Source organism: Heteronotia binoei, chromosome 1, assembly GCF_032191835.1.
Source record: "Heteronotia binoei isolate CCM8104 ecotype False Entrance Well chromosome 1, APGP_CSIRO_Hbin_v1, whole genome shotgun sequence".
In the NCBI taxonomy this organism is placed as follows: domain Eukaryota; kingdom Metazoa; phylum Chordata; class Lepidosauria; order Squamata; family Gekkonidae; genus Heteronotia; species Heteronotia binoei.
In genome coordinates, this window is record NC_083223.1 from 244,761,729 (window position 1) to 244,775,601 (window position 13,873).

Genomic DNA, 13,873 nt, shown 5'->3' on the forward strand with positions numbered 1-13,873 from the left:
AATTTGTGGCAGGGTATGAGTTTTCGTGAGACTGCTCACTTCTTCAGATATAACTAGAAATAGACTAACACATCTACCCATCTTGATCTGCAAGGTAAGTGAATTATGTGACAAACAAGTGAAGCCAAAATTCAGTCCTCTCTGATTCAAAGTTCTCATAACTAATCTTCAGAAACACGCCCTATGCACATTTTTGGCACAAACACATGGCAATCCAAATCGGAAGCACTGAGTCAATACAAGCCATGCTTGTTTTAAGTATTTATATACTGCTTTGGAATCAGCATTTTATATACTGCTTTGGAATTAGCATTTTCTATAGCAAAACAGCATAAAAGAAAAGAGTTAAATGAAAACTTTTCCCTCTGCCCACAATAACCTGCTGGTCAAAACAGTGGCCCCAGCAGATGCTTTTGGCAAAGGCGGGCAAGAAGTCTTGAAAATTTTAAGGTGGGTTGGATAAAAAGATTTAAATTGCTTTCCTGGGAAATAGCATAGAAATCCCACTTACAACAGAATCCTAAACAGAACTTGTAAATTACTTAACGTGTTAATTAAGCCCCACTCTGGTACAGTGTGGAGTGGCACCATCTTGATGTAAATCCAGCAGGCACAGTAGTGTCAGCATAGGGACCAAAATTTAGACCAGTGGCCGAACTGCAGCTTGGGAGTTACATGTGGCTCTTTCACACACGGCTATTTTTTTTAGCAGGAATGCAGTTCTGACTGGCTTTGCGGGGTGGGTGGGATATGGCCTGATATGCAAATGAGTTCCCACTGGGCTTTTTCTACAAAAAAGGCCCTTTTCACATATATTATGTGGCTCTCAAAGCCCCCACACCCCATTGGCTGGCTTGGAAAAGGCATTTTTCTCTTTAAATCACTGCTCCCAGCCAAGCCAGTTGTATAGCTAAGGGCTATACCAGAGGGTCTCATGAAAGTCATATTTAGAACATGAAATCACACATAGAGTGATGGGAATTCTAGAGAAAGAACACCTTGCACAAAATGAGAGCCATTTGCACAACACACAGGGAAGCAAATAAAGATTATTTAATTATTGTGCTTTGCTCCAGACCCTTACAAGTGCTCCACCTCTAGACACCAAAGGTGAAAATGGAGCCTCCACTCCAAGTGGGGATGCAATGATAATGCATTCTATACAGGTAAGCAAGGGAGAGCAGCCTACTGCTACAAACTTCTCCATACATACAGCACATACCAACTGTGCATCACACTCAGCAATTCTTTCTTCCACAGATGTTATCAGTGCCCCCATACAGGACTGGTACATATAGTATGGCGGAGTCCCTGGAAGCACACTAGCAGAGCATCACCAGGTCTATGCAACCCCCACATACCAGAAGAGGCAAAAGGAAGCCCACCCACATTTCTGGGTGACTACCAGCCATTTCAATGACTGCTCCTGCAGGCCAAACGTTCATGACACTTTTGGTTTTGCAGGATTGAAACCCCAGAAACAACTAAGAAGAAACTGTAAACAGAACTCCTACAATAGATGGCTAATTATAGGCTGGATTACCACACTATCCAACAGGTGAATCCCAATGTGTGAAAAATATGAAGGATGTACACAAGCTAAAAAAGTACTTCACTTAACGTTTTTTGAAATTAGCATAAACATCAGCTTTTATAAGTACCTTTAGCATAACTTAAGAAATACCTCTTTTGTTCTAAATTAATGCTTGGAAGACACTTAACCAAAACTATGTAGTTTTTGATTAGTCAAGGGACAGGTTTCTTTTATTTGAGTTAATTTATCAAAGTAAAGATTCTGTGCAAAGCCAGAAGTGGCAGTTAGCCTAGATTTCAATAATAAAGAGTTGTCTGGAGAGAGCTTATGCAAGATCTGTGCCAAATGAAAAGCCACAGAAGCAATTAATTTACCAGGCTATTTCTTTCGTTTCCGTCTGCTTAAAGCCTTTACGCATTATTCCCAATAATCTCTGCCCTTCAGCCTCACCAATTCAACACATACCTGAGCCCCACTTGGCCAGGAAAGGAGCGGGATGCAAGGCTAATAACAAAACAAACCTATTGTAAGGAAATACTGACCTATTGCAGGGTTGTTGTGAGGATTATAAGGGGACATGTGTGCACACTGAACATTTTAGAAGTATTATATTAAACTACTGCAAAGCAAAGGTGCAGCCTGAATTCAAGGTGACCAGCGTCCTTCCTGATTCCTCCACTTAAAAATCAAAACCTCACTCTGACACCACAGGATCTCCCCTTGCGTTGTCACTATTAATAACCCCGCCACATCACTGTCTACACAACAGTACAGCTTGAAGTCTATCTGAACGTGCTTTCAAATGAGGTCTAGCATCTGGAGTACGTAAAAGGTCAAAGACCACAACGTTCGACATGTGCAGAGAGTGCCAGAAACGGCACCTTTCCTCCTTATCAAAAGCAGCGAGGAAACACTCGTTCTTCCGCCAGCTCTGCAGCAAAATTTCAAGAACAGGAGGCGCAGCTAAATCTCCGCCAAGTTGTCCCACAAAACTCTATGCAGAGTCGCTAACTGGCGGGCAACACGGGTACACTTCCGCACGATTCTATGGTTCACTGTGCTCAAAAAGGCTGAGGAAAACACTCGGGCGGGCGAGCCACTTCCCTCGGCTACCCACCCCGGAAGGCCCAGAGACCCCTCGAAGCGCCGGAAGGGTTTCTGGATACCGTCGAAAAGAACACCGCCCAGGTCGAACACCACAAAGCGCCGCTTCGCCGCCATCCCCTTCCCGGGACAAAGTCACGACACTTCGGAACAAGAGGCAGCAATGATTTTCATCCTAAAAAAGCACCACCCACCACGCCCCCAATGTGGTCGGCCACGCCCCCTTCCTTTAAACCCGCCGAACAACTCTCTTCCTACACTTTGTGAGTCACGCCCCCCCCCCCGCCAAATCCTCTGGGTCTTAGTGCAACTGGTTTCATTACCCGAGAACTGTTTGGAGTCCAAAAGCGGCGCTTGGCCAGGCGCCTGCAAATTGCAGAAGGCGGATATTCAGGGCTGGAGGAAAGCAGTAGCATATGCTATGTAATCTTGCCAATTCCAGATGGGGGCAGGGGATCCACCGGTTTCGGGGCCCTTCTCTCCCCACCCCCCCACCCCCGCTTCAGGGTCATCAGAAAACGGGGTGTGTGTGTGTGTGTGGAAATGTCTGCTGGGCACTCCATTATTCCCTATGGAGACCGATTCCCTTAGGGCATAATGGAGAATTAATTCATGAGTATCTGAGGCTCTGGGGGGGGGCACTGTTTTTTGAGGTAGAGACACCAAATTTTCAGCATAGTATCCAGTGCCTCTCCCCAAAATACCCTCCCAAGTTTCAAAAAGATTGGACCAGAGGTCCAATTCTATGAGCCCCAAAATAAGGTGCTCATATCCTCCATTCTTTCAAATGAACAGAAGGCATTTAAAAGGTGTGAGGTCCCTTTAAATGTGATGGCCAGCACTCCCTTGGGACTTCAATTATGCTTGTCACAACCTTGCTTCTAGTTCCACCCCCAAATTCTCATGGCTCCACCCCCAAAGTTTCTTGAATTGGACTTGGCAACCCTACCTATCTCTATGCCTCCCTCCCTTTTTGTTTTCATCATCTTTTCTTAGTATTTGCTGCAGAAGGAAGCCTTTAGTATGAAGATGGTGCATTTATAATGTGAGGGGCATGAATTGGTGTACAGCAGGCTGAGGGAAGGTCAGAGAATCCAGGAGCAAGGCACACTGAATGGTCCCTGCAGTGTTACAAGCAGACTGTAGATATGACCTCCTTACTCCTTACTTTCACTGCTATCAATTGGCATTGGTTCAGGAGGAGCCAATAAGTGATCTAAGAAGAAAATGTAGTTTTTATGCTCCACTTTTCTGTACCCCCAAGGAGTCTCAAAGCGGTTTATAATCTCTTTCCTTTCCTCTCCTGACAACAGTGAGGCAGGTGGAGCTGAGAGAGTTCTGAGAGAATTGTGACTAGCCCAAGATCACCCAGCAGGCTTCAGGTGGAGGAGCAGGGAATCAAACCTGTTTCTCCAGATTAGAGTCTGCAGCTCTTAACCACTATTCCATGCGGTCAGTGCTGGCCAGCCCTGATCTGAGTGGGTTTTGCAGAGCTGCTGAGTAGAATTGCAAACATTGGCTTAGAAAATTCTTGGCAATTTGGGGGCAAATGCCCAGGGCAGCTAAAATTGAGGCAGAGAGCAGCAGGGATGTGATATCACTCTATGATTTCTGTTTCTTCTAAAGGCTATGATATAACATTGAGTCCATCTTTCAAAGCTGCCATTTCCTCCAGGGGAAAAGACACCTCTAATCTGGTGATCAGACTCCAAGCCCATGCCCTATCTTGACATTGGTAAGTCTATTCCTGGAGCTTGGCTCTGCTTGTTTTCGTCTGCCAATGACCAACTGGAAATTTTCCTTCCAAATGAAATAACTGGTTTGCCCTGTCACAGGGTAAAGGAAGTGGCTAGAGAGAACTTTGCCTCCCAAGCTCCAAAACATTAAAACTTGAAATTGTCACCAAAAGAAATAGATTCAGGACACATTTCTCCACTATGATGCATCACAGTGAAGCTGTGGCATCCACTGCCACAAGAGGTGCAGTGCTGATGGCCACTGGTTATAAAGGGGACTAGATAAATTCATTGGCTGTGAACCACAACAGCTTTTAGGAAGCATCTCCCCTCCACGTGTACACACACCGGAAACTATGTTGGATCTGGAGCCCCAGTCTTGTGTTCTTAACATAAAATTGACAACCCCCGTCCAGAAGGCTCTGAGGGCACCTACAACATTGCAGGCTTATTGTGGTTTTGCCTCCAATCTGAGTAGCACTGATTGGCTTGGAACTGGCCTGGCTGTGTCACATGAACCTTGAACACATGAACATATGAAGCTGCCTTATGCTTGTAAGAACTTGTAACTATCATGTATGCTGAGCCTGATGATATTAGCCTAACTGACTCCATATTGTAAATGCCTACTAACCCATCGTCCTTGCTATCATGCCTACTAACCAAATGTTCTGTGCATTTCAAACAAACTGTAACCACTGAAGGGTGACCGATAGCCCTGAGAAACATTTGCAGGTGTCCTTTGAAGCTAGCCCGCCAGAGCAACACACCAGGGCTTCTTCCTCCGCCCTGGAGATAAGGGACCCTGGGAACAGACAACTGTCTCTTGGAGTGTGAGAAATGGTTTTATTGTTTCTGTTACCACTGCATAAAGAATGTGCCGATAACTGTACTGGTTATCAGAGTCAACTTGTGCTTTCCCTGAACACTACTCTCAATAAACGTCTTATACTTTTGATACGAAGTAATGAGTCTTTCTTGAAGTTTTCAAGTTCTGACAATGCTAAGTCAGACTATTGGGCCATCAATGTTAGTATTGTCTACCCAGGCTGGCAGCAGCTCTCCAGGGTCTCAGGTAGATGTCTCTCACATTACCTGCTACCTGATCTCTATTAAGCAGAGATTCTGAGGATTGAACCTGCTATTTTCTGCATGCCTAACAGATGGTCTTCCACTGAACTCTGGCTTCTCCCCTTCTTCCATCTCCCATGGAATGGCACCTATTGCTGTGCCATGCATGACTGACACCCAAATCACCAGTTGACCAGTCCTGATACATTCAGGTCAACTCTCTGTTAAATAATCTGACAGATGCAATAGGATGCAACACACTTACACTGAAGTAATCATAAAGCCTACTATTTTTAAAGCTGTTGTTTTGTCTATGGTTCTATTAGGTATCAGTTTATGTATATTAATTTTATGTCAGTTTTTTATTTTTATCATATGGCACCTCTTGTTTTGTTTTGTGAACAGGTGCTATTTAAATGTTTGAAATAAATATATTAGATCAGGCTTCTCTAGGAAGACATTTGAGATACAACTAGGTCTGGAAGAAAAATATCCCTTTAATGGAGGGTGAAGAAAGCAGGCAGGAAGAAAGCTGGAGGAGACTTTTAAACCACCAAAAAGATAAATATATGGGTTCTAAATCAAATCAAGTCCGAACTCTTCCTTAAAAACTAAATGACTGAACATAAACTATTGAACTTTGGTCCTATTATGAAAAGACGAGTCACTGGGGAAAAACAATAATGTTAGGAAAAGTTGAAGGCAGCAGGAAAGGAGGAAACCCCGGTATGAGATGGATTGGCCCAATCAAGGAAGCCGTATCCCACCGTTTGGAAGAAAGGGTTGCCAGGTCTGCCCAGGCCACTTTCAGGGGATGGGGTGGTAGGCTTGCCAGATGCAGGTCAGGACATTCCTGGAGATTTGGGGATGTAGTCTTGGGAAGACAGGTACTTCAGCAGGGTGCAATGCCATAGAGTGCACCCTTCAAAGCATCCATTTTCTCCAGGAGAACGGATCTGTAGTCTGGAGATGAGCTGTAATTCTGGGGGACCCCCAGATTCCGCCCCCCCCCAAGGCTGGCATCCTTATTGCAAGACCTGAGCAAGACTGTTAATGATAGCAATGTTTGGGAGGAATTAATAGGGTCACCATAAGTTGGAAGCTACTTGGCAGCACATAACAGGAAGGCACACAAAATGGAAGCTTAATGGGAAGTTGTTTCCCAGGTGATGTTATCTACCTCCATGCCATGAAATGATTCAACTGCCCACTTCCAAACACGAACTTCTATTAAAGGAAAAGGGCATGTTTTCCCAGTCCAGTTGGCAACACTAGTTACAGCAGAAAGATGGCATAAAAGTATTTTAAATAAATGCATTGGATTTTTTTTCCCAGGGAGGACCATCACTCTTCTTTATCTATGAAACAGGGCAAAGAGAGGCCTGTGGATCTTCTTTCTTCTACAGATGTTCTGCACTTGGCCCATTTCCTGAACAGCAAAGCACACATCTGCCAAGCTGGACAACTGCTTATCCAGTAGACCCCTCGGCTAAAAGTTGCACGTTGCCGCTTGCTGGCCAGTGTGAGGCCCTGTTGGTGACAGCAGAGAGAACAGCCCGTTCCCTCTCAGCTTTCTGCACGTGTGTCCAGATCTCTTTTTTCTTTCTCTCTCTCTTTCGGTCAGTCATTAGCATTCCACAGAAGTTAAGTAAATTGAAAACACACATTGCCACAGCGCCGGAAAGGCAGCAGCCCTCCCAACAATTTGTGCACACTGAGAATCCGACATCCATCCAGCATTGCAAATAGATGGTCCCCTTGACTCTCAGGCAGATTGACTGGGGTTGATTTGATGACTGGCATGAAGGGAAGTCCAGAGAAGCCTTAGGGCAGGAGGTCTGCTGAATTGTATTAAATTGCACTTGATCGCACACGGTGGACTCAGGAGGAAGGCACATCTTGCGCTTCTGCTGGAAGCCGGGTTGGACTCCGCAGAGAGATCTTTGCCATGGTGAGTTGGAAGTTTGGTTCATGCTGTGATTTCTGCTAGGATAAAAGAGTCCCAAGCAATGTTCCCTCTAAGCTGCAGAGTCTTATGAGCAAAAATTATACTTTGTGAGCTACTGGCATTAAAGTTGTGAGCTACTGCATAAATTATTGTGCTCTGGGGCCATTTTCCCTGAGCTAAGACAAAAACATGTGAGTTGGAGGCTAAAAATCTGTGAGCTAGCTCACCCTAACTCATCTTAGAGGGAACAATGGTCCAAGGCACCTTAATGACAAACATGTTTTTGTTAGCCTTTTAAGATTTCATAGGACTCTTCTTTTGCTTTTGCTGCAGATTGTCTGGAATGGCATAAATGAGTGGTTTCCCATATATATTCTGGGGGAAGCAAATCCTCTCTAGGTGGAGCTGCTGCATTTCAAGATGGGGGGGGGGTCAGACTCTCCCCAAGCAATTGGCATATGATTATGAGGTATGGTTGCCAACAGACCTTGAGAAAATGTTCCTTTAATAGAAATTTAATGTGTGGAAATAGGCATTGAAGCTTTCCATGGTGTGGAGGTAAATAACATCACCTGGTAAATAACCTCCCATTAATTCTCTGTTTTTCTCCAGGCCTGTTGGCAACCCCAAGCACTGTGAAGGAGAGCAATATATGGGGAGGGTTCATTTCTCAGTTCCAAGATGTTGCTTGCCTCTGCATTAAATTAAAGAAGGATGTTGGTTTCTTAAGGTTTTTTTTTTTTTGCCTGAAAAACAGGCTCTTGTTCTTTAGATGGAAACTGCTATGTCATGAATCTGTCCCATAGAAAAAGGTCAGGCAGAACAATGTACCTCTTGTCTCTTCTGTGGCTTTGGCCTCTTAAGATCCCCTAGAATTCTCTGCTGTTTTCCCGGGTTTTGGTCATAAGTGATGCTGAGAGGTTTCTTGGCTCTCCTACTGTGGAATGTGTTGCCTTAAGGTAGAAAGTTGGAAAACAACTGAAATAAACACCCCCCCCCCCAAAAAAAAGCCTTTCCACACACTAATAATTAGTTTTGGTTTAATTAATTCCAAATAACTGCAATCAGACCTGTATCTACAGTGGGGCCCAGTGGAGGCCAGGCCCATCCTTTCAACCCCCCCTTCCAGCTGTATGACTTCTCCATTGGAGGACCCCCAATCTGTCCCCTTTGCTCACCACCACTCTGAACAAGAAGCAGCATTGCTGCTGGTCTTTTTGCTTTCCCCTCTCCCTTTCTATAACACAGCATGCAGAGCAAGTGATGGGAGTTAGCTTGTGGAACTCAATGCAGCTTACAATGCCAAGAACCCAGGGACACCAAACCAGGTGGCCCCCCTGACCTCCCCAAACAAGAAATCCTGCTGTGGGCCCCACTAAACATAAAATCCTGGCTACGACCCTGACAACAATTTGTTAGTTGCCAGAATAGCTCAAAATACCTGCAGTGTTCCAACATAACATCAACTATCTGTGCTTAGGTTTGCCCTGGCTGGTTCAGTGGTTGCAGCCATGTAGGGGGTTCATAAATTCATACTTTTATTGAAACTTTTGGGGGGGATGTTTCTAACACTGGGGTAAATGGCCAAGGTCAATTTGTGCAATAGAAAGAGCCAGTAGTACAGTACAAGCTGAAGAGGCTCATCCTTGTATTGGAGCAGCTTACAATCACCTTCCCTTCCTCTCCGCACAACAGTCACCTTGTGAAGTAGGAGAGACTGAGAGAACTGTGACTGACTCAAGGTCACCCAGCTGGCTTTGTGTGGAGGAATGGGAAATCAAATCTGGTTCTCCAGATTAGAGTCTGCCACTCTTAACCACTACACCAAACTGGCTCTCTGCTCTGCTTTTGCCGGCAGCAAGGTATTTCATATCACTTGTTACCAGATCTTTTAAAACTGATTTAATTTGGGACCCTCTGTGTGGAAATCAAATGCTGTACCACTGAGCCTCAACCCATGATTCTATGCTACACTGTTTTCTCACCATTCTTAAACCATTCAGCATCTTCAGTGAAATGACACGGGAAAAGCATGCGTCTTGTATGTCCTGCTGTTGAAATATGATTTCTAAGAACTGAAGAGATTTCTAAGAATTTTGTCACTTCAACTGGAGCTGAAAGGATCCTCCCTCACATTTGGAAACAAACAAGTGGGTGTGTTTGGGAACAGAATGAATTTCAGTAAGCCAAAGAAAACTGGTAGCTTCAGAAACTAAGTATTGCACCTCTAATAAACAGGAAGGTTTGAGCTATCCCCCCAAGCTGTGGTCAAGTACTATGGCATTCTCCATTACTATATATGGACATGAAAGCTGGACAGTAAAGAAAGCTGACAGGAAGAAAATTGATTCATTTAAGATGTGGTGTTTGGAAGAGTTATATGGATTCCATGGCCTGTTTAAAAAGACAAACATGTGGGTTCTAGATCAAATGGAGACCAAGCCTTTGAGGAAAGGCTGAGGGGAGACATGATTGCTCTCTGTATGCATTTGAAGGGCTGTCACTCAGAGCAGGGCAGGGAACTGTTCTTGTTGGCAGCAGAGGAAAGGTCTTACAACAATGGGTTTAAATTAAGGGTGAGAAGCTACCAGCTGGGTATTAGGAAACACTTTTTTACAGTAAGAGTTGTTCACAGTGGAATCAGCTACTGAGGGAGGTGGTGAGCTCCCCCTCACTGGCAGTCTTTAGCAGCAGCTGGATGAACACTGGTGTAATGTACTGGGAGACGAGACGTGTTGAAGGCAACATACTTTATTAGCGGGTACATCACAAGAGAGAGAAATGCGGGCCGGGTCCCTCTATATATACAAACCCCCGGAACAACCTTCCGTCTGGCCAGGTCCAATCCTAAACAGTCAAACTTCCCACCACAGATCTTGATTGGCAGGGTAGTTTCGCGCGCTACATCGAGCGACCAGTGGACTTCCTCTGGTCACCTCTGTAGCGCCGCTGTGCAGTAACTTCTGGACCGCATTGCAAGACACAACACTCCTCCCCCCCTAGTTCAAGACACATAGTCCTTCAAGTAAGCTGGCGCCCTGTGCTCCCTGCTTGACCTCCTCGGGGTTATTTGGGGTGTTGGAGCGGCTGCCGGGGATGGGGTTTCCTCTCGGGGACTTGACACCTGCAGAGGGCGGTCCAACTCTTGTTGCTGTTCTGGAACCTCCGTTCTTGGTGGGTCGCGCCCTCTGCTGTGTTGCTCTTCTGCTCACGTGGTCGGCAGGATCGGTGCCCTCAGAGCCGCTTCCGGGGGTGTTGCGGCTACCTCTCCCCCGCTCGCTGCTTCCCCAATCGCTGTTGGTTCTTCGGGCAAGGTGCGGCATAGGATACTGGTTCCAGCACTCCTTGGGCCGTGGGTCGGTCCAGCTCCGCTTCTATTTTAGGTTTTAGTGCGAACGGAACTCGTCTGGCCTTCAGTCTAATCGGTCTAACGAGGGGATCGAGAGGTAGGGTGATGGCAGCCCCTTGAAACTCCCCAGGGACCCATCAAACACTTCAGGGAATTCCCTGCACACATTCTCGAACTTATTCGTTTGCATCTGCTGCACCCCCACTATTTGAATACCTAGCGGTCGAAACCAGGCCAGCCCCAGTAATGTGGTGAGCTGGCGCTTTACTACGAGAATGTCCAGTGGCTCCCTGAAGTTCTTATGCTCTACCTGTACCGTGGCCCAGCCCAACACGTGCACGGGGGTTTTTTGGAAGTCCCGTAGTATAAAATCAGCCGGTCTTAAATTGAGCTGGCACTGGGGGCAAAGTTTTCTTAGGGTCTCCTCCAAAATTATAGAGATTGAGGAGCCCGAGTCCATTTGGCATGGAGCGCCCTCGATAAGGACCGACAGTCTGACCTTGTTGGGGGTGGTAAGGGGCAAGTTCATTACCTGCAGGCTAGTCGATGCTGTCGTATGGGCATTGGTCGAGTCATGGTGAGCGGTCTGGCGTCTGCGATTGACCTTGGCCCAGCAAGCCCATGCAATGTGGCCCACCTTTCCGCAGTTCCTGCAGTCCATGTTGCGATAGGGGCAGTCCCGTCTCTCGTGGGGATCTCCACAGCTGGCACACTTGCTGTTGGCCGGTCTCTCTGTTGCTTGTTGCCGCGGAATGGTTGCTCTCGGCCCTATTCCTTGGTGGCGGCGGAGCTGGTTGGCCTCTTCGTCCTCTGGGTCGCCCGGCGCCATCTCTTCCTGGTGGACTGCTTCTCCTCGCGGGTTGTTGTACGCTTTGGTGGTTCTCTCGAACGTGGTTGCTTCATTGAAAGCTTGTTGAAGGGTGAGCTCCTCCTTCGCGAAGAGCTTTTGCTGCAGCCTTCCGTCTCGGAGGCCCCAGACGAATTGGTCTCTCAGGGCTTCCTCCCGTTTGTCGAATCCACAGTTCCCAGCAATCTGGCGGAGAGCGTCCAGGTAAACGGCTGCCGTTTCTTCTGCCCCTTGATCTCTCTTGTGGAAGAGAAATCGGCGGGCGATGATTGAGGGCTGGGGCAAGAAATGCCCGGTGAGGAGTCTGACGATCTCCCCGTACGTTTTCTCAGTGATCTTCGCGGGGGCCAAGAGACCTTTGGCGATCTCGAAGGTGGCCTCCCCACAGACGCTCAGGAGTACGTCTCTCATGCGGCTGTCATCGGTAATCATGTTTGCACGTAAGTAGCATTCGACCCGCTCCGTGTAGGTCTCCCACCTCTCGGGGTTGGCGGGGTCAAACTCAGCAAGGTAGCCCGTCGTTACGCTCGGGTTCGCCATGGCGGCGGCAGGTGCTTCCGTCTCTCTTGGCTGCGTGCCTTCCTCGTCTCCAGCCAGGTCAGCGACTTCCCGCTTAGAGAGTCACCTAGCTAGATCCCATCCTTCGTTACCAGTGTAATGTACTGGGAGACGAGACGTGTTGAAGGCAACATACTTTATTAGTGGGTACATCACAAGAGAGAGAAATGCAGGCCGGGTTTCACTATATATACAAATCCCCGGAACAACCTTCCGTCTGGCCAGATCCAATCCTGGCCAGTCAAACTTCCCGCCACCAATCTTGATTGGCGTGGTAGTTTTGCACGCTACATCGAGCGATCAGTGGCCTTCCTCTGGTCACCTCTGTAGCGTCGCTACGCAGTAACTTCTGGACCGCATTGCAAGACACAACAACTGGTCAGGAATGCTCTAGGCTGATCCTGCATTGAGCAGATGGTTGGACTAGATGGCCTGATGGCCCATTCCAACTCTATGATTCTTTGAAATAATACCTGAATTCTACTGTACTTTGGTTACATCATGACCTGCTTGAAAAGTCAATAATGCTAGAAAAAGTGGAAGGAAAAGAGGGAAACCCAACATGAAATGGATTGACTCAGTAAAGGAAGCCACAACCATCAGTTTGCAAATCTTGAGCAAGACTGTTAGGGATAGGACATTATGGAGGACCTTAATTCATAGGGTCATTATAAGCTGGAAGTAACTTGATTGCACATAACACATGTGTGTGCATGTACGAACGCCCTTCTCAAATGGTGATAAATGTGTACCAGGCCTTTAGCATCCAAAGGAAGGCCCGCATTCTACTTATGATTCTGAGGTTATTTTCCCTACCCTCAAAAATGAATGCAGCCATCAACTCTGCTGCAATTTATAAGGATAGCCCATAAAGATGGAGGGGGGCAGTGAAGAGAAATGCTCTTTTATCTCTTTCCCCAGCACCTTTCTCCCTGTGAAAATGACCACCCCAAAAAACTGCTTTTACCTCAGCTTGAGTATGACAAATATAGATACTGTACAAATTTCCCCAACAGAAGTAGCTCCCCGGGGGTGGAGATTCTCAGTAGGGAAAAGACATTAAGTCACTTACTCCTCCATGGTCCCACATATGAACTTTTGTTTTGTTTCAAGGTACATAGGGGAAAATGGGACATAAGAACATAAGAGAAGCCATGTTGGATCAGGCGAATGGCCCATCCAGTCCAACATTCTGTCACACAGTGGCCAAAAATACCCCCCCCCCCCCGCAAGTGCCATCAGAAGGTTCACAAGTGGGTCTAGAAGTCCTTCCACTTTGCCCCTCCACCCCAAGCACCAAGAATACAAAGCATCACTGCCCCAGACAGTTCCAATAATATACTGTGGCTAATAGCCACTGATGGACCTCTGCTCCATATTTTTATCCAATCCCCTCTTGAAGCTGGCTATGCTTTTAGCCGCCACCACCTCCTGTGGCAGTGAATTCCACTTCCTTTTATCCGTTCTAACCCAACTGCTCAGCAATTTCATTGAATGCCCACAAGTTCTTGTATTGTGAGAAAGGGAGAAAAGTACTTCTTTCTCTACTTTCTCCATCCCATTCATAATCTTGTAATGTAAACGTCTATCATGTCACCCCGCAGTCAAAGTTTCTCCAAACTAAAGAGCCCCAAGCGTTTTAGCCTTTCTTCATAGGGAAAGTGTTCCAAACCTTTAATCATTCTAGTTGCCCTTTTCTGGACTTTTTCCAGTGCTATAATATCCT

General features: G+C 46.5%; 2 protein-coding genes across 2 annotated transcripts in view; one reads left to right on the top strand and one right to left on the bottom strand.

The window, feature by feature from the left end:
- The window catches only part of EPHX2 (epoxide hydrolase 2), a 75,445-nt gene extending 72,648 nt beyond the window's left edge, over positions 1-2,797 (bottom strand). The window contains exon 1 of the mRNA XM_060250406.1: positions 2,652-2,797. Coding sequence (XP_060106389.1) covers positions 2,652-2,755 — 104 coding nt within the window. The 5' untranslated portion in view covers positions 2,756-2,797. The remainder of the gene's footprint in view (positions 1-2,651) is intronic.
- Positions 2,798-7,215: 4,418 nt separating this feature from the next.
- The window catches only part of LOC132587610 (uncharacterized), a 42,289-nt gene continuing 35,631 nt past the window's right edge, over positions 7,216-13,873 (top strand). Inside the window, exon 1 of the mRNA XM_060259921.1 lies at positions 7,216-7,396. Coding sequence (XP_060115904.1) covers positions 7,394-7,396 — 3 coding nt within the window. The 5' untranslated portion in view covers positions 7,216-7,393. The remainder of the gene's footprint in view (positions 7,397-13,873) is intronic.